This window comes from Fulvia fulva, chromosome 5 (genome assembly GCF_020509005.1).
Source record: "Fulvia fulva chromosome 5, complete sequence".
Classification (NCBI taxonomy): domain Eukaryota; kingdom Fungi; phylum Ascomycota; class Dothideomycetes; order Mycosphaerellales; family Mycosphaerellaceae; genus Fulvia; species Fulvia fulva.
This window is the reverse complement of record NC_063016.1, coordinates 1,405,319-1,427,779: the sequence shown is the minus strand read 5'-3', so window position 1 is coordinate 1,427,779 and position 22,461 is coordinate 1,405,319. Positions and strand designations below refer to the sequence as shown.

At 54.5% G+C, this 22,461-nt stretch overlaps 11 protein-coding genes across 11 annotated transcripts; 5 read left to right on the top strand and 6 right to left on the bottom strand.

Moving 5' to 3' along the window:
• Window positions 1-121: 121 nt before the first annotated feature.
• CLAFUR5_05789 (uncharacterized protein) lies at window positions 122-1,312 on the top strand (the record flags this gene model as incomplete). The annotated part of the gene is made up of 1 exon (XM_047904937.1): window positions 122-1,312. The coding sequence occupies one exon, from the start codon at window positions 122-124 to the stop codon at window positions 1,310-1,312; it is 1,191 nt and encodes a 396-aa protein (XP_047761827.1).
• Window positions 1,313-1,672: 360 nt separating this feature from the next.
• On the bottom strand, window positions 1,673-5,401 carry CLAFUR5_05788 (uncharacterized protein; the record flags this gene model as incomplete). The annotated part of the gene is made up of 3 exons (XM_047904936.1): window positions 1,673-3,445; window positions 3,724-4,914; window positions 4,964-5,401. 3 exons carry the CDS (start codon window positions 5,399-5,401, stop codon window positions 1,673-1,675), a joined length of 3,402 nt encoding a protein of 1,133 aa, XP_047761826.1.
• Window positions 5,402-6,377: 976 nt separating this feature from the next.
• CLAFUR5_05787 (uncharacterized protein) lies at window positions 6,378-6,635 on the bottom strand (the record flags this gene model as incomplete). Its single annotated transcript, XM_047904935.1, has 1 exon — window positions 6,378-6,635. One exon carries the CDS (start codon window positions 6,633-6,635, stop codon window positions 6,378-6,380), a length of 258 nt encoding a protein of 85 aa, XP_047761866.1.
• Window positions 6,636-7,528: 893 nt separating this feature from the next.
• CLAFUR5_05786 (3,4-dihydroxy-2-butanone 4-phosphate synthase) lies at window positions 7,529-8,260 on the top strand (the record flags this gene model as incomplete). Its single annotated transcript, XM_047904934.1, has 2 exons — window positions 7,529-7,589; window positions 7,644-8,260. The coding sequence occupies 2 exons, from the start codon at window positions 7,529-7,531 to the stop codon at window positions 8,258-8,260; spliced, it is 678 nt and encodes a 225-aa protein (XP_047761832.1).
• A 784-nt stretch (window positions 8,261-9,044) lies between these two features.
• CLAFUR5_05785 (Fructose-1,6-bisphosphatase) lies at window positions 9,045-10,205 on the top strand (the record flags this gene model as incomplete). Its single annotated transcript, XM_047904933.1, has 3 exons — window positions 9,045-9,175; window positions 9,228-10,000; window positions 10,057-10,205. 3 exons carry the CDS (start codon window positions 9,045-9,047, stop codon window positions 10,203-10,205), a joined length of 1,053 nt encoding a protein of 350 aa, XP_047761834.1.
• Window positions 10,206-10,810: 605 nt separating this feature from the next.
• CLAFUR5_05784 (uncharacterized protein) lies at window positions 10,811-12,171 on the top strand (the record flags this gene model as incomplete). Its single annotated transcript, XM_047904932.1, has 2 exons — window positions 10,811-11,099; window positions 11,159-12,171. 2 exons carry the CDS (start codon window positions 10,811-10,813, stop codon window positions 12,169-12,171), a joined length of 1,302 nt encoding a protein of 433 aa, XP_047761833.1.
• An 868-nt stretch (window positions 12,172-13,039) lies between these two features.
• On the bottom strand, window positions 13,040-13,756 carry CLAFUR5_05783 (uncharacterized protein; the record flags this gene model as incomplete). The annotated part of the gene is made up of 1 exon (XM_047904931.1): window positions 13,040-13,756. One exon carries the CDS (start codon window positions 13,754-13,756, stop codon window positions 13,040-13,042), a length of 717 nt encoding a protein of 238 aa, XP_047761864.1.
• Window positions 13,757-14,862: 1,106 nt separating this feature from the next.
• CLAFUR5_05782 (uncharacterized protein) lies at window positions 14,863-17,447 on the bottom strand (the record flags this gene model as incomplete). The annotated part of the gene is made up of 2 exons (XM_047904930.1): window positions 14,863-17,343; window positions 17,412-17,447. 2 exons carry the CDS (start codon window positions 17,445-17,447, stop codon window positions 14,863-14,865), a joined length of 2,517 nt encoding a protein of 838 aa, XP_047761829.1.
• A 976-nt stretch (window positions 17,448-18,423) lies between these two features.
• Window positions 18,424-18,966, bottom strand: CLAFUR5_05781 (MFS-type transporter pyvG; the record flags this gene model as incomplete). The annotated part of the gene is made up of 2 exons (XM_047904929.1): window positions 18,424-18,689; window positions 18,741-18,966. 2 exons carry the CDS (start codon window positions 18,964-18,966, stop codon window positions 18,424-18,426), a joined length of 492 nt encoding a protein of 163 aa, XP_047761831.1.
• Window positions 18,967-19,059: 93 nt separating this feature from the next.
• On the bottom strand, window positions 19,060-19,770 carry CLAFUR5_05780 (MFS-type transporter pyvG; the record flags this gene model as incomplete). The annotated part of the gene is made up of 2 exons (XM_047904928.1): window positions 19,060-19,374; window positions 19,429-19,770. The coding sequence occupies 2 exons, from the start codon at window positions 19,768-19,770 to the stop codon at window positions 19,060-19,062; spliced, it is 657 nt and encodes a 218-aa protein (XP_047761830.1).
• Window positions 19,771-21,485: 1,715 nt separating this feature from the next.
• Window positions 21,486-22,326, top strand: CLAFUR5_05779 (4-hydroxy-2-oxo-heptane-1,7-dioate aldolase; the record flags this gene model as incomplete). Its single annotated transcript, XM_047904927.1, has 3 exons — window positions 21,486-21,694; window positions 21,736-21,851; window positions 21,890-22,326. 3 exons carry the CDS (start codon window positions 21,486-21,488, stop codon window positions 22,324-22,326), a joined length of 762 nt encoding a protein of 253 aa, XP_047762196.1.
• Between the last annotated feature and the right edge of the window lie 135 nt (window positions 22,327-22,461).

Here is a 22,461-nt window from a genome sequence, read left to right as displayed (position 1 = left end):
AATGCGCCTGCGAAACCCGATAAGTCGATTCGCATCTCCATCTTCTCCCCATCTGCTTCGTCCCAATTCCCTACCACAAGCTACGCCACATCCATCCACACCTCGACTGCACTAGATCATCATGTGCAAATATACTGTCTTCAACTTCCTCTGCGGAGCTCAGAAGCTCAAAATCGTATCAACATGCAGCCAGGCTAAGACCAACTACCAAGGCCTGCTGTTTTGCCAGGACGATCCGCACGCGCATATTAGCGACGGAAAATCGCGCGACTATGCTGACCAGACTTACGGACCTGGAGTCTGTGCAAACGTCAACTGCAGAACAGCGCACGGTATGGCTCCTCGCAAGCAAGTTGACTTCAAAGAGCGCGATCTCATCGAGGATGATCGTGACTTCGACATGTCTCCAGAAGCTTGCGCGGAGCGCGAAGAACGATGGTATCGTCAATGCCTCTCGACCCATCAACAGCTCGAAGTCATCGGTGCACAAATGCCGCCAGCGGTCGATGCCTTAAGCTCGTACGCCAAGTGGTGGATTTACATCGAAAATATGCCCGCTGACTGGGTGGCAACATGGGAGCAACTGTCTCTTGTCGACAACCCAGACGAGATCTCCTTCCTAGAGCTCAACCCTCGCTACATGACACAACGTGCCCTCCATCACGTCACCGGACATTACCTACCCGCCAACATCACCGACACCCGCCACAGCAGGCACAAAGTCGATGCCGTAACCACAACTCCTCGCATGCCTGCTCTCGGCCCTTTCAAGACCAAGTCACACACGTGCAAACCTAACGTAGGGTACTGCAAGACTGGTGGCGACTATCACGGCAAAGAGTACTCGAAGAAGCCTCACAAGTACACTGAAGCAACATTCGTAGATCTCTTGCAGGCACTTGCGAACGATCGTGCTACTGACCTTTCCGGGTTGGGCGTCGATATGCCACACGTGCGTCCAACCCTGAACATGCCCACTCCCTTCCACGGCAACAACTTCAATAGGAAGGCGCTGACCTTCGAGGACACCGGCAAGATGGTTGATGATTTCATGGTTGACAAATTTGGCCTGGAATATCAAACAGGTAATCCTGCCGCCCTAGCCGTTGCTGATGCTGAGGATGAGATGCCGTTCAGCTTTGACGATACTCCATATTCAGATGATTCAAGTGCTACCGCTGATGCACAGCTCGTAGAAGCCATCCTCACATCGACTACCGCTGCTGAGCACGCTGTCCTCGATGGAATGCAAGCTGATGATGCTCTCGGTGGCCCTGACGACGAATCGGACGCCATGATGCTTGACATTTGATCGCGCCAGACATGCTTGACGATACAGTATGTTCTCGGGATGTGAGTACGTCCCCGAAGGATACCAGGCATCGGGCAGCGGCTCGCTCCCTATGGTCTAAGACACTGCCACGTGCTTCTCGAGTATGGCTGACACCCTTCTGTTTGTAAGTTTACGGTCTGATGGGGAAATGGTGAGTACTTGCGCGGGTTTCAATATGGGTATTTGAACAGACACTGCTCTGAAGGTTGACTATGGTAGCATGATTTGTTTCGTGATAGCTTTGGGAGTGCTTCGGGCCATGAGTTCATTAAGGTGTAGACTTGATAACCGCTCAAATTGAATGAGACTTGTTCATTTGATAACTTGTGTGAGCGATCATCACCTCTTGCTAACAATCGCTTTGTACACGACCGTCCCGTCATCATTCAGAATGTCCCACCCGTGATCATCACAAATGCCCTTCGCCTCCGCAAGCAACGCCTCAATCTGCCCTTCATACATTTCCCTCACCTCCGGGAAACGAAACCACCTCCGTATATGCCACGGCAACTTGCTCAGCGCACTTTCGCTGATGATGTCGTCCTCATCTGTCGCAGCGGATGTTAAGCCTCGTCTGCGTTTCGACGCATACTCCTCCTGTGCTTTGGCGACGTAGCCGTGCGCTTGATGTGCGTAGAAGACATGACGAAGGTATGTCTTAACGGTTTCGATGTTGTAGTAGGGGTTGGGTGGGCCGCCTTCTGGGGTAGGCCTGGAGTGGGGTCCTTGAATGTCGTATTGTTCTTTCGAGGCGTAGTCGTAGCGGTCTGGGCTGAGAGTTAGGGCGGATTGTGGTGTGTCGGCGCCGTACCAGAGGGTTTCTTGCATGTGTAGATGGGCTTTCATCATGTACGATGGGGCGTAGCCGTAGCTGCATGCTTGGTCGAGCCATTCCAATGCAAGGCTCCATCGTGCAAGAGCAGTGTTTGGGAAGGCTGCGAAGCCGAATATGTGATCCGATGCCTTGGCGCTACTTGGGGTGTTTATGCCAGCGAACGATTTGAGGCTGTCTAGCAGTGACATTGAAGATGCTGGAGCTGGATACGAGTCGAAAGGAGTGGGCTTCAGGTAATCTGGAGGCTCATCGTTGATGTACTTCCAGCCACTTTGCGCATAAAACTCGCCCAATTCATGCATGGCCTTTTGATGACCACTGGTAGCCGCTTTCGTAACATGGTAAAGCCATCCGCTTTCAGGGACATGGTTGCCATATTCATCCTCCCGCTTGGCGAAGGTGGACGCATAGTAGTGCGAGACCGGGTCGTCTTGCTCGCAGCCAATCTCCATGGCCCATTGACACTGTGTCCACTCATCCTTGCCTCTGAACTTGCTCCTTTCGTAGTGTAGCATCATGAGCTCGATCCACGGGGCGTTTAGCTCGTATGGATCTTTCTGTCGGTCTGCCTCCATGAAACTCAGCCTAGGCTTGTCGGCGGATCGCTGTTTTCCCTCCTCGGCGGCTTCCACGGCGGCGGCCATAGCCCTGGTCCACAGATCGATGGCGCGCTCCTCGTCACCGAGGGCCAGCGCAAGTCTGCCCTCCAAGACCATCGCTCGATAATTTTTGCCTTCAGCAGCGATCTTGGTCAGGGTTGCTCTCGGGTATTGGACATCCATGCTTTTCAGGGTCGTTGGCTTCGTCTTCTGCTGTTGCACTGCGTTTGCCATGACATACAAAGTCGCTTCGACATTGCCGGCGCGTGAAAGGGAGATGATCAGCTTCCTGCCGTTGAAGCGCTCATCCTGTGGTCCGCCGATCAAGAGCAGTCTCCCCAAGTAAAAGCAGTCGTTTCCACTCAAGGCATATTCAGCTTTGATGCTGTTGAAGCGGTCCGGGTCAACAGTGGGACGGCCGCGAGACTTTGCTAGCAAAGCCTCAAAGGCACGCAGGAAATCCATTGCTGCCTTGGTAGTGACGCTGATCTCGCCCGCAGTAACAGCCTTGTCTACCCATCTTTCCATCTGGAGACTCTCAATCGCTCCCCTGCGTTGTCGCGCCTCTTCGAGGGTCAAGGCGTGTCGCTCTTGTAGCGTGAGTCGGTTCTGCGTCGAAGGCGATTTCCTGGCGGTGGCATATCGCTGCTGCGAGGCGTGCAGCTGTCGTTTCTGTGTCTGTGTCTGTGTCTGCGGCGTGCGACCGCCATGGCTAATGCCCTCATCACGGCGGCTCAGCAGCGCACCGCAGCGACATGTACACACTGTACACACTGTACATGCTTCGGCCGAGAATGTCGATATGCATGTCGTTCGGCGTAGGGAGGTCGATACGGCACGTGCTAACATTTCTAGGGCACGGAAGATGAAGCTGCACGAAAGTACTTCTAGGAGGTACAGCTTGGACATGCTTCCGACGTGGGCCTATACGAGAAAACGAGCTACGAGACATGAACCTCCTCCGCCGCCATTTCTGCCTCTGCCTCTGCCACTTGCTCTTCCTCCTTTTCATCCTTTTTGGTCTTCAGCTCCGTGTTGGACCTGAGCGACCACTTCTGCACCGCGCCATATACGTGTTCTATGATGGACGGCGCCCATATCGTCACGGCAATCAACTGTCCAAACGTCCACCGAGCTTCCTGCCTCGACGCCGTCATCGCCCCATTCTTGACCAGTATCACAAGCATGTTCACAATGAGGTTGGCAAACACAAACTCGGCAATCTCCTCCCTCCAGTTGTAGACTTTCTTCGACACCTTGGTAGCTGCCGCTTTGTGCACCAGTCGCACAGCTTTCGACGCTGTGCTTGTCATGGTCAACACACGATGCAGGTGAACGTCTTCCGCAGCTGGTCCTTTCTCAGCATCTACAGACGGTTTGCGAGAGCTCAGAGCGCTGCCGAATCGCTGAACAGCTTTCGACTGTCTGGTCATGAGGACCAACATGATGAACACACACAGTCCGATGCTGACGGCTTCGAAGGCTGTGTTCTTGTGTCTCGAGGTTTCCAGGCAATACGTTGTCGGCGACCGCCCGCCGCAAGCTGGCAGATTATGCTCGGAAGGTGCAGGGTTCCTCAGGTTCTGCAATGGCAAGCGAGTCTGGATCCACGCTGCGACAGATACCAGCACAGCCAGTATGGACACGGTGCTGGTGTACCATGATGTGCAGTCGTTAGCATGGAGCAAGTACAGGCCAAAGGTGACACACAAGACTCCTGCTGTAGCAACATCTCCAAGCAGCTTTGCAGTGAGGTGCAGCTGCTGCAGACTTGTGGCGTCGAATATCCGGCCGTTGCTTGCAAGTGCACCTATGGCAGCACCTTCCAGCGTTATGGAAAAGAAGCTTTGTGCCTTTTGAAAGTCTGCAAGTCCAGAGATCAAGGCAGGCTGCTGGTAGGTGCTGTCAAGTCGGTCCTGCACTGCTTCCGCTCGCCGTTGGGCAATCTCAAGTCCCAGCGGTCGATGCGTGGCAAAGACAACGGCTCGGATCCAGGTAGTGACCAAGCGGCTGTGGAGGTAGGCGTATATGAGGATGCTGAGCTGCATCAGATAACCAGCGTACACACCTATACCTCCCACGTCAACATTCGGGCTTGCTTTGATGGCCCCACAAGCGGCGTGGATAAAGTCTGATGCAACAAAGCTCTACGCCCGTTAGCAGTGCCAGTCCTAGCTGTCTGTTGATAGCACTTACATGGTTCTGGGTGTCGTTCACTGATTCGAGACTCTGATGCGTACATGTCTTGTCCGTGGTCACGTCATGGCAGAAGCTATGCACACACTCATCGATAGGCGTGTACACCAGACTCAAATTGAAGTCTGGCACATAACCCATGCCGAAGGCCAATTGAGCAGTATCGTCGTCAGCATAACCACTAGAAAGTAATTGCGACACCGCGCTGTAAGAAGCACAGTTGTGTAGGATCTCCATCGAATCCCACACCGTGGCCGGCTGCTGACAGGCGATGGTGCAGTCCGTAAAACTTCCCGTCTCGTTTCGATACTCGCACCCGTTGCGGTACAGTTCGATCTGACCGTTCTCGAGATTCGAAGCGAATCGATGCACTGCGTTCTGGAGCGTCAGGATCGAGGTCGGGTCTGGTAGCACAGTGATCAACGCTAGGTGCGACATGGCCGCTGTCAGGAAGTGATGAGTGAAACTTAGGTAAGATGTGTCGGCTTCATAATGATGGAGCCCTCGCTAATGTGCTGTCATTGAGCTCACTTCAGCTTTACTTTGCGGGAGGGTAAGTATCTTCGTGCGAAGCAGTAACGTCCCGTCTGTGAATATCGGTTGACCTGCAGTGTCTGTGCCTGCCATATTCCCCGACCAGTCAGCCTGGCAAGCAGGACACCAGAAGCTCATGAGTGATGAGTCTGATGAGGCTCTGCAGTGCAGGCTATGTAGTTGCCTGAAGGCATATCCGGTCTTCCCGATGCGGCTCTGCTGCTATAACGGCAAAAGTCGAAGACACACATGCTCTTGCGCGCCTGCCTAGCCAGAGGTAATTCGAAATTTATCAGCAGGGCAGCCTCGGGCACAAGGGGAGCCGCCATGGACGGGTTTCACGAACTCGCCAAAGCCCACCTCTTCACCTCACACGGCGCCCTTTGTAACAAGTTTGTACACCTTTGGTGACACGAACGCTGGCGATGTTCGAGCACAACATCCCCTGTCGTCCCACGTGTCTGCCACCTCCGCCCCTCACCGCTAGATGCCAGCAATTGTAGCAGAGCTCGTGTGCACTCCTGCCAGGACCATGAAAAGCATGTTGTGCGCCAGAACATCTGGGTCCCTATCCGATCCTCTCGCCGACTCTGCCATCCACTGTACCATATCGACAGGCTTCTCTTTCTGGGCATCACTTTCGAGCTGCGCAATCGCTCTTCGAACATAGGCTTGAAGCACTTTTTGGTGACGGCGAGATGCTTCTCGAGGAGTTTGGCTCCAGGTAGCCATGGATATAGCAAGGGCCTCAGGAAAGCTGGCCAGGGACGAAGCTTCATAGCGACACTTACCACATTGAGTACGACACGTTCGACATTCAGAGTCTGGACTCGATACAGGCCATTGCGATACTATGACCAAGTGAGCGTCATCTCTCGCACTATAGGCCGCAAATGTGACTTGCTTTGATGTATCCATCATAGAGAATTTTCCTCCCGTTCTTCGCAAAGTCCTTCTTCACGGCCGTCAAATCGAAGCCGAAGTAGCCTGGCTTTTTGCCGACCAGTGGTATGCGACGCAAGTCGGAGGTGACCCAATAACGATAGAGGCTCCAGAATACCAGCGCGATGGCAATGGCAGTAAATCCAGCGATATGTGCCGAATGATCGCTGTGAAGGGCCGCCATGGGCTGTGCCATAGTCACTATCGTTTGCATGTAGTGGGTACAGATCCAACACCGCTCGCACCACACGAGAAGTGGGAGTAAAGCTTGCACCTGAAAGTCTCCTTCACATCGTCCACCACCTTGCTTACCATTCAGCGTGAACCATGTGCATTGGGGCCCTTCCCATCACATTCGGTTAGACCTGGGTAGGGAGCTTGCCTGCCAAAGATGGAAGTCCGAGTATTCATAGCAGTGCTTGCGACCCAATGTGGTCATCGGTGTTCTCCGACACGCAGAGTCGAGCCATATACAAGTCGTGGACCGGAATGTCGCAAACTTGAGACGGGAGGGGTGGCGAGGTCGGAGTTGCCTCGGGCACAGCATCATACCTACTCGGCGTGCGTTCGTGTCCACGGCGCGTGTTGATATAGCGGTCGCCATCTGCAGCCACCTGTACTTGTTTACGGTAGTTGAAATAGCTGAGTCTCGACGTACTGATGGATGACGGGAGTGACAAGGCGGTACCTGCATGTAAAAGAGATCGTCGGATATAGGACACCTCGGATACGGTCGGAGATCGGAAGTCAGCCGCCGGCAAAGAACCCACCACATTAGTCTAGTGTGTCTTTCCGTACCGTACAGCAGACCGAAAAGCTAAGGTGTGCTTCCGCGATGTCGCCCAAGCAAGAGGTCGGCTTAGTCTGCGCCCATCGTCTACACAGTCATCATTTGCACCAATTGCTTCAGAAGCACACATCGTACAGCTTGTTGCATGGGTGAAGGGAAGTAATCTTAAGCTTTCGAACAATCCTGGCTCTACTCCGCCGTGGTGATCAGGTCCCAGCCGTCATACACTCATAGCAGCGCGAGCGACTTGCCCGTCGCCAGCATCGTTCCAGCTTGCTACTATCCTGCCATTGACCATTATGGCGCAAGTCAATGGCGATGTCAGCTTCGACACAATCCCCGATGCTGTCGAGGCTTTTGGTAGGCATTGGGCCACCACGATCTCGTCTTCCGCAGGACTGACAGTCTTCCCAGCCAAAGGCGAGATGATCATAGTTATGGACTCCACCTCTCGCGAGAACGAAGGAGACCTCATAATCGCCGCTCAAGACTTCTCTCCCGCCAAAGCCGCCTTCATGATCCGACACTCCTCAGGCTACCTCTGCGCACCCATAACGCCCGCTCTCGCAGCACGATTAGAGCTTCCGCAAATGGTGACTCACAATTCCGATCCCAATCGCACCGCATACACCATCACGATAGACGCGAACGAGGGGGTCACCACAGGCATAAGCGCACACGACCGTAGTCTCACATGTCGCAAACTTGCGGATCCCAATGTACACAAGGACACGTTCAGACGACCTGGGCATATCGTGCCATTGCAGGCGAGGGAAGGTGGTGTCAGGGCGCGGCAAGGTCATACAGAAGCTGGGGTGGACTTTTGTAAGCTCGCTGGGAAGGAGCCTGTCGCGGTCATTGCAGAGATTGTAGCGGATGGAGAGGAAGTGCCGGGCAAGGCGGAGTTGGCGGGAGATTTTGGCATGATGAGGAGAGATGGGTGTCTTGCATTTGCAAGGCGGTATGGCTTGAAGGTGGTGACGATTGAGGATCTGGTGCAGCATATGGAAGGCCTCGGGAGGAAGTCATGAGCTTCGCTGTACGATGGTGGTGATTGTGCCAACATGAGCGGAGTCGCATGTACACTATGGCAACATAACCCCCAATTGTGCCCCGTACACTCATCGATTGTCCCGTTCGCCTCGCCAGGTACGTCTTTTTGTAATCCGACGAACCACATGCAATGAGGCCAGCCAGTCGATAGCGCCCAGGCCTCGACAGTGGCTCTAGGCCAACTCATAGCACGGGAAGCAGCACCACAGTAGTCTAAATGCGACGTGGTGCTGACCAAGGTAGCACTATAACAAATACATGTACACCAAGAAGCAAGCTGCTCTTGATGTCTGTACGCATCATGTCTCTGCGGGAAAATCATCGGCCTCTGCGGCGGGATGAACCGGGATGGCGAGAACAGCTCGGGGTCTCCTTCGACGAGTGCCCCGCGAAATGGAGGGGAGGAAAGCGCGTCAGAGCTCGCTCGACACAAAACCGTAGATGGCCGTGAGGCGGCGGGAGACCATGGCCATAACCGCGGCATTTGCAGTTGAAGAAAGGATGGCAAGTAATGGTCTTTATCCGCGGTCAAGTACCTTTTCGTCTGCGTGTCAAGTTTCCTGTCCTTCGCGTCAGCAGATCAGCAGACAACCTGGGAGGACCACTGTATTTTTGCTACTCCACCCACTGATATCATACTGAGCTTTGGGCCGAACACTACTCCATAGAGCTCGACTTTTCTACGCTCCTGCTCCTGCACGACCACTCGGCCATTGGCACTCTCCCATCAGAAAGCAAAGCAACTGCAATACTTACGACAAGATGGCCAGCGAAGTATATGGAGGACAGGGCGGGCCAGCGGGCCAGGAATCGATCAACACCGAGATTGTCACCTTGTCGAGATTCTTGAGCGAGGAGCAAGCAAGACATCCTGAAGCTACTGGAGACTTCACGTAGGTTGTGATGCTCAATGTTCGGAGCCCTGCGACTGACATCAGCCAACAGACTCCTCTGCCATGCTCTCCAATTCTCCTTCAAGTCGATAGCATACTACATCCGACGAGCCTCGCTGATCAACCTTTCCGGCCTTGCTGGCTCATCTAACACCACCGGAGACGACCAGAAGAAGCTTGATGTTATTGGTAATGACCTGTTCATTGCGGCAATGAGATCATCCGGCCGTGTCCGTGTTCTGGTCTCTGAAGAGAACGAGGAAGTGATTGTCTTCGAGAACAGCCCGAACGCGAGATACGCCGTAGCTTGCGACCCTATCGATGGCAGCAGTAACCTCGACGCTGGTGTCTCGGTCGGCACCATCTTTGGCATCTACCGACTTGAGGGTGGCGCCAAGGGTACGAAGGAAGATCTGCTGAAGCCTGGCAGTGAGCTCGTCGCGGCTGGCTTCACAATGTATGGTGCTTCCGCACAGCTTGTGCTCACCATGAAGGGTGGCCCAGTCAATGGCTTCACCATGGATAATGCACTTGGCGAGTTCATTCTCACGCACCCGGACATGAACATGCCCAAGAAGCGCGCCATCTACAGCTGCAACGAGGGTAACAGCAAGTACTGGGAAGAGCCTGTGAAAGAGTGGGTCGAGTCCCTCAAGCAAGCAGAAAAGCCATACTCGGCACGGTACATCGGGTCCATGGTGGCAGACGCATACCGAACGCTGTTGTATGGTGGAATCTTTGCATACCCAGCAGATAAGAAGTCGCCTAAGGGAAAGCTGCGCATCCTGTACGAGTGCGGTCCAATGGCCATGGTGTTCGAGAATGGTGAGTGGTCATATTTCGAGCCTTTTGAAGTGATGCGTTGCTGACTCGAGCTCCAGCTGGTGGTCAAGCGGTTGACAGCAAGATGCGACGCATGTTGACGGTGGTGCCCGAGCACATCCACGATCGCAGCGGTATCTTCCTCGGCAGCTATGAGGAGGTGCAGAAGGTCATCGACATCCACAAGAAGCATGGCATTTCGGCGTGAGGCTTTTTTGAGAGACGCAAATAGCAACGTCCTTCGTGTTTATCTGTGATGGCTGACAAAGTTCAAACGAGCCGTTGCCGCGCGCCCAAATGATGATGCGCTCCGGTGTTCACACTTTGCTCCTTTGTGTACCATGTACCACGAAACGTTCTTCCACATCGCACGTCAATCTGTTCCGCCAGTATCGACTTCTCCGAAGCACACGACCATCCTCGTCAAGGATGCTCAGGGATGGAGCTGCAGGAACTGTTGATGAGCTCAGGCCATTGCCGTCGCGTCAGGTCGAGGTGTCGTTCCTGAAGTCTGTTTGTCGTACAGCCAGCCAGACACGTCGGACAACATGTCGACGAGTCCACGCGTTGTGGTTGTCAGAACACCATCTGCGGCTGTGATGGCAATGGCCACACGCCAGCACAAGATACATGTATGGCAGATGCCAAGATAAGTGTCGTTCCCTATAATAGCTGCCGACAGGCCGTGGTTGAACCAGGCTTGCACCGCTTGCGTGCGCCGGCGTTCGCGCTCGCGCTCGCGCTCCCATGGTGTGATTTCTGCACAACTGGCGAACAGCGTGTGAAACGCATGCAGGAGATAGCGGTAGCCCGATGATAACATCTTGCCAGCTGGAAACCCCTCGACATGAGCTTGCGCCTGACTTCTCGCGCCTATGGTGGCAGTGTCAGGCCCAGGGCGGGAGCAAGAAGATGTGCGACGCAGTGCTGGCAAACTCGGTGAAAGCTGTTGTGCAGCAGCTCGCACCCGCACACCCCGGACATGGCAAAGTCTCGAGCAGGACGTTCCAATCCGCCATCACTGCTCGCAGTAGTAGCCTCCTATGTCAGGCTGCACAGAGCGCCTCTTCGTATTGGCATACTCTAGCAATGGTCGATCTTGGTATGTAAGCTTCGCGATGCCCATCACTGATCGTCATCCCTTGGCTGACATGTTTGCAGGCTCGTGGGGCGAGTTCGCCTTGCGGACGTGGGTCAACATCAACCCTTCGACACAATGGGCCAACCGACAGGTCGAGCCATTTCGAGGTCTTCCCTTCGGCACCTTTCTGCATACAGCCCGCCCTCGCAGACAGAGAAGACTCACTGGCCCGCTGGATGCGACGCAGCACTCCCTGTGGCATAGGCTGCAGATCTTGTCGTCCTTGGAGCCGGAACAGCAGACGAGTCATCAGTCGCAAAGCGCATTCCTCACGAAGCTGCCATATGATGTCCGATTGATGATCTATGAAATGGTCATTGGCGGCAATGTCCTGCACCTTGAAGCCCAGAATCAGAAGGCCCGAATCCTGCACAACATCTGCAAGCATCCTGACGAGATCAACAATGTCGGCATGCATCAGCACTGCTCGAACTTATCGACCGTCAGCCCATCCGCTGCTCCACGAGAGGACTACCCACACGCGACAGGCTTGCTACCGCTTTTGGTCACCTGCCGACGAGTCTATTCTGAAGCCATCGACACGCTGTACAACGCGAACACTTTCCAGTTCACCCAGAACTTTGCTGCCTTCACGTTCTTGAAGTTCATGCTTCCAGAGCAGCGCATGGCCAGCTTCCGACACTTCCGCCTGCATCTTCGGGTCCCACGGCACCCAGCTCTGAATAATCGCGCCTTGAGGGACTGGCAGGACTTGTGGGCCTTTTTCCGGGATGAGATGACTGGCCTCCTAAGTCTATACCTACAAATACAAATGCTCCAGCCGATGGAAGAGCAGATTCAGTCTACCAGCGACAACGATGCCGCCGGTTGGATTGCGCCGATGGTCATCATGTCGATGGACGCCTATCAGAAGCGCGGATGTCGCGTGATCGTCCAGATCCGCGATCAACGGCATGAACCTGCGGCAATGTTCCTCGACATCACCCGCTCGAACACTGGCGCAAGCATGGAGCAGGTACTTCGATTGACTTGCGCAGCGCTTCACGAGAGGATTCGCATCTCGCTTGGCTGAACAGGAGAAACTGTTGATGAGTGCATGGAGGCGCAGATTTAGCCGTTACCATTCGACTCCCTATCTCACCACATTATTCTACCTCGATATGCCGTCAGGCCATCGCGGTCATCACCATCACATCTACTGCACTAGAGAGCTTGAAGCAAGTGCAACGCCGCCATCTTGCCGTTCCGGCTATAACGGCTCAAACACACGAGCGTCAAGGCTACCGCAGGAATCGAGAAACAGTATCTCCTCGCCGAGCCACGAACCGAGCATGCTCAATCATGGCCACGAGACACCACTGCACGACAATAGACGAAATGTCGTGGGTCGCCATCAACACCTCGCGACCAATGCCTAACATTGAGAAGACCGCCGGGCGTTTGGACCTGGCTCCCGGATCATTGATGATGAGAGCGAGAGCGGGATGGTTTACACCAGTGAGCGGCCGTCAAATGTAATGGTCAAACACCATTTGATGGGTCACGCAGCTCAGCCCGCGAGGCATAGCTCTGACCCTTGGTACGTGCTGTCTCTTCGGGACAAGTGAGGCGGTCCACACGAACGTCCTCGGCTGTTGCACACAGTCATCGCAATGTGATGCTCGCTATACTTCCGAAGGATGGTAGAAGACTCGGTCGGAGAGAGACTCAGCTCGGCGGATGGCCTTGACGCATGGCCAGGCAAGAAAGTGCTGGTCCTAAGCTCGAAGAAAAGTAAAGCAGTCACCGTCCTATGTAAGGTACCGAATCAAAGAATCTGTTCCGCCACACTGTGAAGTCCTCGTCGAGAGCTGATGACTACCCAAATGTGAAGACCCGCTGTAGTGATCGCAGCAGGGCAGTGTGCACATGCCCCAGGTAGCCATTTGGAGTGATTTCCCTCAAACCATCACGGGAAGACCTAGAAGCGCCTCGGTCAAGCAATCTCGATGCTGCTGTCTTGTTTCGAGTCGCGGCCGGACCTTGTGCTCCAGTAGAGACCCCAAGCTTGAATGTTGACCCTGTAGCTCGAGTAGTGCGAAACTATCGGTGTCATCTGGATTGCTTGGAACAGGCCAGGTGCTGCGTCCAGTCTCGGGACGTTCATCGTTGTCGACCTCGCTCTGGGATTCATCACTGCTCTCTTCCTGTTCATTGCCGCTGGCATACTCCTCCTCGACGGCGGTCTGGCACGTAGCTGTCGAGTTATACCAGCTATACTCAATCCCAGCAGCCTTCCTCTCCTCCTCACTCTCCGCAATCTCCTCCTCCAGACTCTTCCACCCCTCGCGCCAATACTCCCATGCATCAACACCAGTTTTAGACGTGACAGCCTCCTCCTCCGTCACCACCACATCCTCCACCTTGACCTCCCTGCTCAGCAAACTGCCCATTCTCAAAGTCGACCTCACTCCTTTCTCCGGCCGTGTGGTCTTCTTGAAGATCTTGCCCGTGTCAGGATACTGTCTCTCCAAACGCCACTTATCCTGTTGATACTCCTCCTCTAATCTCTCCAGCTCTTCACTTTCGTCCTCTGATAAGTTGCAGTTCCAGTCATCGGTGGCGCCAAGACGTGCTCTTGTTGCTTTCATGCTAACGTCAAGCGCGGCTTCGGTCATGATCTTGGAGCAAGGACCGCAGCGGAGCTCGGAGAGGAGGTGGATAGTAGGTTTGCTCTTGCAGCTCGCTACTGGCTCCGTAGCCTTTCTCGGTGTGACGGTGAAGCTGCCGCGGCAGGTACTGAGGCGGAAGGTCAGGAGGTGGGCACAGGTATACTCGATCGCAAGTGTCTTGCACAGAGTGGGCCGCGGGGCTGTTGCTCAGAGATCGCGTGCCGATCGTTCAGGGCTTTGGTGGCGGAATTTAGTGGCTGCTGCCAGTGAATTGCGTTGCTCACTGTAGTGTGATGTTGTGGATTTTGGATATAGAGCTTCACCTGTACGTGTGAGATAATATCCAAATGCTGATACCTACCCTGCGTGTCTGATAGTGTCAGGTCCGGCGTGTCACGGGCCTCAATCGTGACGGCCGGATGTCTGATGGTTGTTTGTGATGTCATGAGACAAATGTCTCAATCCCGTGGCAGATGGTGATAGTGCTTGGTTGGTGGTGCGCCATTGGGAAGTACTCATGTAGACTCAAGTGCGGATGATGTTCAGCGGATGTTTTGAAGTAAGTGTGAGACCATTGAGGCAACAGCTCCCGGCTACTTTTGCCGAAGGAAAGCTCATTCTTGGCGTCACATGCAGGTGCAAACGCTGCTGTCGACAAGGCAGGCGCGAGCGGTGTGTGGAGACGAGCTTAGTGGATGGTGACCTGGTTCATATGCAATTGCAACGTCGGTGCGTCGCTCCGCCACTACTAGTACAAACATTAACGAAACCCCTCTTCAGCGAGTGTGGTGTTGGTGGTATCTCTTAAGTCAATGAATCCCAGTCCATGGACCTTTCCAACCCGCAGAACGCCTGATTCTCTATCCTAAGTGATAGGATATTATGCCAATAACTCCACGCTGGTGGCCGTCTATCGCTCGTCATCAACATGACTCTCGATTGCCCAATGCAGTAATCGTAATTTTCCGTGTTCATATCCCATTCTCGTGACGAAAAAGTCCAGAATGCGAGGTCAATCAAGACTGAAATGGCGATCCGGCGCCAGTAGTGATAGAAGTCCTGACTTCAAGCAATCGTGTCCAAGTTTGATCTGTGGAGTTCACACACCATACCTAGTAGCGCGCGACTGGCGATCCTGCAGTGTTCTCTGCAACAAGCATACCATTCCTAGCACCAGATTTCGTGACCCGATCCATCCAGCTCGCTTGTTTGTGATCTTGCTTCTTCCACCAGTGCTTCCTTGATCTGTCTTTGTCAGCAGCCTTCCTCGCACCAATCTCAACAGTATTCTGGTAACGAGGGTCCATCATGCGAGCGTATTCGTCCATGCTTGGCTGACGACCGGCACTGCTTTGTCGAGAATGTCCCATCTTTCCGCTCATGCTGGGAGACGGCGCTCGCGTCGGATCATCGACGAGTCCAGCTGCGACTGCTCGAGAATGATAGAGGAGATTTGGATTCCCAGTCAACACTACCGCCGGCCTCTCCTGCTCTGTACCCGAACGAAACTGCTGAGACGTGTTGCGCGTCAGCTGTGGCCTCAGTACATCAGGTCTGGATGCTAGACCACTTTTGCTTCGAAGTCGAGAACGACCAGGATCCCCCAAAGGCGTCTTGGCACGTGGCTCGGCGCTTTTTGTCGTAGATAGAGTAGTCATCGACAAGTAGTGCAGATCAGGTTCGTCCATACTCGGCCCAGTCCCTGATGACATGAGCGGCGGACTAGGCACTGAACTGTCTGTAGTGATGTGTAGATTCAGCCTTCTCGAGTCGATGGACTGCTTTCCTGATTGAGGAGGTGTGGGCGAGCCCACTTGATTCGAAGGTCTGGAAGTCGGTTTACTCCATATGTCTCGTTTCGAAAGCGCTCGCTTGAGCCCATGGTAAGCAGGAGCGATAGCAGCTGTCACTGAAGCAGCAGCTGGTGGCTTTGACGTTACTGGGTGCTTTAATTCTGGGTCATCCTTCCATGAGTCCAGGCTCGGTAGAGGTGGAAGCTCCCGGTTCAGGTTGATAGCGGGCTTATGTGAAGACGACAAGTCCACTGTCCTCTTCCCTGACGCTGCACTTGCGCGTCGGCTGATCTCAGGTGTGATGTGAGAAATGTTCTTGTTATGTAGTCGCCACCCTTTCCACGGCTTGTGCGCAACCTCCGAACCAGGCCTTCCCGAAGTTGCGCTATGGAACGAATCGGTTGACGGGTTGCGCACATGACCTCGAACGGCATCCATGCTGGTCTTTCGGCTACCACTCGCTGTACTAGGTCTGAAGTAGTCTTTGACGTTGGTTGCGATGTGTCGAGTTCTACTCGGAGACCGGTGTCCCAAGATGGGACTGGTAGGCCCCTGCGACTTCGTTTCAGCATCGGGACGTAGGTAGTGGCCTATGAGGTCGTTCGTGACACTGCCAGCTCTGCTCACGGCCCGCTTCGCAGTGCGACTGACGTTGCGCAGTCGGCTGTTTGATCTCTGTGGAAATCTACCTCGAGGTTCCTGGTCTGTGGTCTGCTGGCTCTGCTCAGTCCGGACCGAGTCAGCCCTCCCTCGTCCCTTGGGCGCCAGACTTGATTGATCGGATCGCGTGTCTTGTCGAGTACCGGGTCGCGACAAATCCTTGGCTTGCCTGCCCTCAGGTCTAACAGGCACTGGCTTCCTTGGAGGCACTTGTGACATTGCTGCGTGCGGTTGTGATACCGAACGCATGGTCGCGTTGTCCTTGTCCAGCCGCACCAGATTATGTTGCTCCTCTAGCAGCTTCTCCCGCTCTCTTTCCCTCTGCTCGATAGTCTTCCTGTGCTTCTCCAGCTCCTGCTTCATCCATTCGGCGTTGGCGGCCTCAAGCTTGGGCACACTCCCATTCTCGGAAACGACATTTTGCGTAGAGGCACGCTTTGAGCTCCGCGCAGGAGTATTGAATGCAGAAGTAATGCCGGTGGACGTTGACCAAGGATAATCGGTAGAATCGGTATGTGGTGTCGATCCAGTGGTGCCTACCGAATCCGATCGAGCTGAGGTCCGTATCTTGACTGCTGGGTCGACATGCGTGGGAATCACCACCTGCTGCTGCGAGCTCGAATGCGAATGCGATTCAGAGTGGGTGCCTGTACTGGACATGACGTGTCTTGGTGGCTCTGGTGCCATCAGCAAATCAGCTCGCGATCGTGCATTGTTCGGCAAAATGATGGTTTCCTCGTGTTTGAACAGCTCGTCGGTCTGAACGTTCGGCTTGTAGCTGTATTTGGTGGACGGCAAGGCGGATTCGTGCATGACTGCTTCCAACCTGGCCTCAACCTTGGCACGAAGACTCGATTTCCTCGCGGGAAGTGGTGCCGGTGCGGTGGCCGGCGCTGGCTCTGCCGCCTTGATAGCAGCATAATCTAGTGCGGGTCTGGTGGCGTCCAGTCCCCAGACTTCGTGTGATGGCTTCGGGTGGGTAACGATGTAGGTGCAAGCGGCACGCAAATCAGCCTCGACATCGTGGGGCATTGGCGGTCGTACGCTCTTGGGCGTGGAGGGCCTCGAATCTGGTGACAGGGCATATTGGGCGTATTGGTCTCGCCATGCTTTGGCATCCGGTCGCAGCGAACTGATCTTCTATAGTCGTATCATAGTCAGCATTCTTCAGCTTCAGAACGCGCCATAGACATGGGCTGGCGTCGTACCAGATCGAGCTTCGGGATATTGAATTTAGGCCGCATGTCTGAGACTGTTGGAGCCAGCCAGTGGTCTCAAGGGTGGCGGTGGTCGGGTTGTGTGGGCAGATGGTGGTGGCAGTGGCAGATGGTGGTGGCAGTGGCAGTCGCAGTGGCAGTGGCAGTCGCAGTGGCAGTGGCAGTCGCAGTGGCAGTGGCAGTCGCAGTGGCAGTCGCAGTCGCAGTGGCAGTGGCAGTCGCAGTGGCAGTCGCAGTCGCAGTGGCAGTCGCAGTGGCAGTGGCAGTCGCAGTCGCAGTGGCAGTCGCAGTCGCAGTCGCAGTCGCGAGGTTCCACGCGCGAATCGGGGAGGCTCGACTCTGATGTGAGACACAACAAAGTGGGTCGCCAGACTGGTGCTGGTGATGCAGCAGTGCGACGGTGTCATACGCAAACCGCGTCCGCTGGCGGTTCAGCTAAACACACGGAAGATATCGATGCTGTCGGTCATGGCCGTGACGGTGGTCGAGACGGTGGTGGACGGTGGACGCGAGCAGGATTCAGGCTGGTGGATGTGGCTCGTGTCTCGAAAGTAATTCCTTGAGCACGCCGCCTACTGAGGGCTGAGGGCTACTGTAGCGAACGAAGCCCTGTCGGATGCAGCCTATCAACGCAGGGCAATCGTCTTCACGCTTGCAACGGCCGCGGGAAACATGGAACGGGCAGAGCAAGCTTTCTGCCTGCCAACCACTCACACCGCCGACGTTCTGGAGAAACCCTGCCACCCTGCTCGGCCGACCTGACCCCCTGCTGCAGTGCAGCTGACTCCTTGCCTTGCTAGTCTTGCTCGTCACTTGATAGCCCGCATGAGCGAGATGAGCTTTTGCCCACATGCAATTGGAACACATGCACTACTGTCGCATGGCAGACCTGCTCGCGCAACAAACAACCACGCGCCGGCTGCACAATGGGAGACCGCGTTGAACTTTGGTAGAATGCCACGCGAGACGGCACGATTTCGACATCAGATCGACAGCGCCGCGCTCAAGTCCAAGAGCCGTAACAGCTCTCTATTATGACACCCCAATCTATCCCAACATTCTCAAACATCGGGATCGAGAACAAGATTGCTGCGGCGGCGAGCAACGCTCTGCTTAGTCCGTTCGCAGCAAACAACGAGCCGACGTACTTGGGATAGCAGAACGGCAAGTAGATCAGTACGCATTGGGCAATGACGAAGTTGCCTGCCACGGACATCGTCACGCCGATCATGGGGACAATCCAGTGTATGGACTCGCGGGATGTCCAGGCTGGGGTGGTACGTTAGTTGGCTGACAATATGACCTCGACGCTGCACTCACCAAAGATGAACAACCCAGCTGGGATGAACAAGGTCGCCACTAGACCCGGAGCGAGACGTGCCTCAGGAGGAACATTCACGAGCTGCATCTTCTGCATCTGCTTGTCCAGGACGAAGTAAAAGTAGCCGCACCAAAGGATCACAGCCAGGATGCAGCCGACTGCGATGGACAAGAATGCCACACCCAAAACGCCAAAGCTGAAATGGTACACCTCGTCGAAAACCATGGGGAAGGATTCGAAGAATGAATAGTAGATGCCGTACACGAGTCTGCCATGACCACGTCAACTCCGAAGGATCTCGATCGCACAGTCGTCAACTTAGCCAAGGTACAGAGTGGTGAACAGCACAGCTGGATCTTTCATGTTGATTTCCCACGGCTTGATGAGAGCTTGGAAGAGGACTTCCTTTGGCTTCTGGTCTCTTGCCTTGATCTCTGATTCGGCCATTAGATCGCTGCGCCCAGTGAGCTTGCGGAGACGTTGTGCGCGGCGAAGGAGAATGTAATCGCCTGATGTCTCAGGTAGCAAGAAGAGCATCACGAAGAACGTTGGGCCTGCGATTAGTAGGGTCTCGTAGAAAGGCCAGCGCCAGCTTGCGGTCACTGCGAAGTTGCTGATGAGGGGGCCGAGGGACTGCACATGTATTAGTATCGTACAGATGGAAGCATTGAAGACTGAGGTACGTACCGGACCCGCGGAAGCACCGCCTGCCCATATCGCGATGGCATATGGCAGCTGCATTCCCGTAGCGAAGTCACCGTAAGAGGCGCCTCCCGTCGCCAATGCAGGTGATCCCGCGACACCGAGCAGGAACCGAAGGACCAGCATACCAGCGAAGTTGTCCACGAGAGCTATTGGAATGCAGAGGATGACGAAGATGAACTTGCCAATAAGGTATGGCGGGTTCCTCCCAGTCCAGGGAACTTCCGACAATGGAGACATGATGAGCGGACCTAGGCCATAGCCGATGACATAGATTGAGAGACCGACGGATGATGCGACTCGTCCTAGATTCCACGACTCCATCATGTGTGGTATCGCTGCCGTGTAGAGTGAGGCAGCGATGTAGATCGACAGAGTGTAGACCAGAACGACGAAGCCTGTCCATAACTTCTTCCTGTTGCTCCAGTTGTGAGGGTTCTCGGGGTCGGTTTCGGATTACCAGTGACCGTGATGATTCCAGAGGGTGTCCTGTGGACGTCCGTCGCTGGGACCTCTCCAGCCTGCTTCTCTACATCGTTCTCTCTCGCCGACCAGGCCGTTCGCTAATTCGCCAATGCCAGGTCGTTCGAAATCTTTGGAGGCTATGGACCGTGGCTTCTCATCGCTTGCAGCATCGCTGTCACCAGTCTCGGTTTTCAATGACCTGAGCGATAGATGCGGTTTTTGATAGGCTTCTGGTATCAGAAAGCCCTCTCGCTCTTCGGGGTACGTAAAATATCGACCAGAAGTTGCCAGGCGAACGAGTCGTCCAAAAAACGAATCGCGAAGAAGATCGTGCATCTTCTGGTAGTCTTGCTCACCAAGAACGAGGCTGCTGGTCTTGGTCAATAATTGCCCGAATGCGGGAGAGTATTTACATATACTGCGGTACACCATGCTCTACCTCGACGTCCATGTTTGTAAGGATCCGGAGACGGGTACGGTGTCGGGTCCTATCCGCTCGACAATTGACGAGGTACCTGATACACCATGGCCATGACTGCAAGACTTGGCCAACCATAGAAGAGTGAATTGACCAGGCCCATGGTGCCCAGAAGCTTCCTGACTGACAATGGAGCGAAGTGATAGCTTACTCCTGGCCAAGGTGTCGCTAAGAGTAAGGCGCGTGAGGAAGTCCGCTACTGCACATGGAAAATGCTGGGAAGAGGTCCGTGATGCTTTCTAATGCCGATATGAGCAGTGTGGTATGCAGGTCTTGTGCTTGATGATGATGTTCGGATTGACATTGCAGCCAACCGAGCTGCATAAGTGTACTGTCTTACATGCATCATGTCAGCAAGGCTGATCAAAATTGTCTCATGCTGGGTTATGATATGCAGGCCGGTGCCTGCCATCCACGATTACTCTGATTCCATCGGTGTGCGCTCAAAATAGCGATGCCGCGAACAGCCAAGATGGAGAGATCTGATGTGTCCAGACAGTATACCGACTGTTCCTATGCAGCCAAGCGATGCAGTGAGCAGCAAGAAGTCGGAAGACGACAAAGAGTGATGTTTCTTCTATTCGCCGATGACAAATCTGAGCGGCCGTGCCTTCTGAATCCCCCAGTGTCTACGGACACGTTCCTCGGCGTGTCCGTAGACACTGCGTCTGAATCCGAAGCAGCTCGCTTTCAATCTTTCCCATCGAGATGCTTCATGTTTTCTGCATCATGCACGACCGGAATACGTGTCAGTACCCGCGACACTGAGAGGCACCCATCACGCCATATCTTCTGAACTCAAGTCGCTATCACAGACGCTGACAGCTTTCGTTTGATGTTGTCCACATGCAAACCCCGACCAGCACACCACCAAACATGCCAAGCGACTCGATCTGATGCGAACATTGTGACACAGTTGCTCCCCAGCTTCGGACCCGTCTGAGATTTGCATGTGACAAGATGGGCAGCCTCAGCAGTCTCGTCTACCCTTTACTCACTTCTCAACACCCTCAGTGTGCTGACTACATCTCGGCCTGTGGAGCCGGAAGCTCTTCACGAGGGAGAAGGCGGTCTCTCTGCCCATACCATCATCTTCTTGATGTTCACATTGACCGATAAACCGTCGAACAGGGCGATCATCTTACTCCGCGCTTCGGGCAAACGAGTGGCGACAATGGCTACTCCAAAACTTTTGAACACTCTCCGAAACGGCCAGACCGCAATGACGACCTTCTTGGCATTAAAAGGCGTGAGGCATGCTCAAGTCGTGGCCCACACAGGACTAGACGCGGCTATCATAGATCGGGAGCACGGGGTATCGGCGACTCTGACATGCATGACATGGTCAGCGTCGTAGCCAGTGCTGGATCCTCGCCCATTGTCCGGATTCGTGGGCCGTCAGCGTCGTTGGTGAAGAGAGCCCCTGACACGGGTGCACACGGTGTTCTTGTTCCGATGATCAACAGTGCAGTCGAGGCCGAGTCTTTTGTATCCTTTGCGAAGTTTCTCCCACCGGCGTGCAAGGTCGAGGTTCTGCTTTCGCAGCGTTCGAGCATGGGCTGTCAACACCTGTCGAGTATGTTGCATCAGCGAACGACAGTGTCGTGGTCATGCTTCCGATCGAGTCGATTGAAGGTCGTAATGATGTGGATGAGATCTGCCAGGTCCAAGGTGTCGACAGGGTCTTCATCGGACCTAACGATCTTGCGCTTGCATTGCTGGGCTCCACACCTGCGAAGTACACCGAGGCCAAATTCCTGGCAGCCATTGATAAGATCGTAGGAGCAGCTCGAACACACGACAAGGAGGTTGGTATGCTTGTCGCGGACGGAGAGCAAGCATGTGCAGCAAAGGAGCGCTTTGACTTGATCGCTATTGGCACAGATGTTCGTGCAATGCAGGCACTCTATCGTGCAGCACTCGAGAAGGCTAGATCATGAGCACTGCGTCCTATTCCGAGTCGACACCACTCTGCAAACCCTCATCGTGTATCTTGAGATAGGGCAAGCTGTTCACCAATGATGAGCGCCCGGCTGATACACGATGAGCAGTATTGAGGCACGCATGGGATTTTG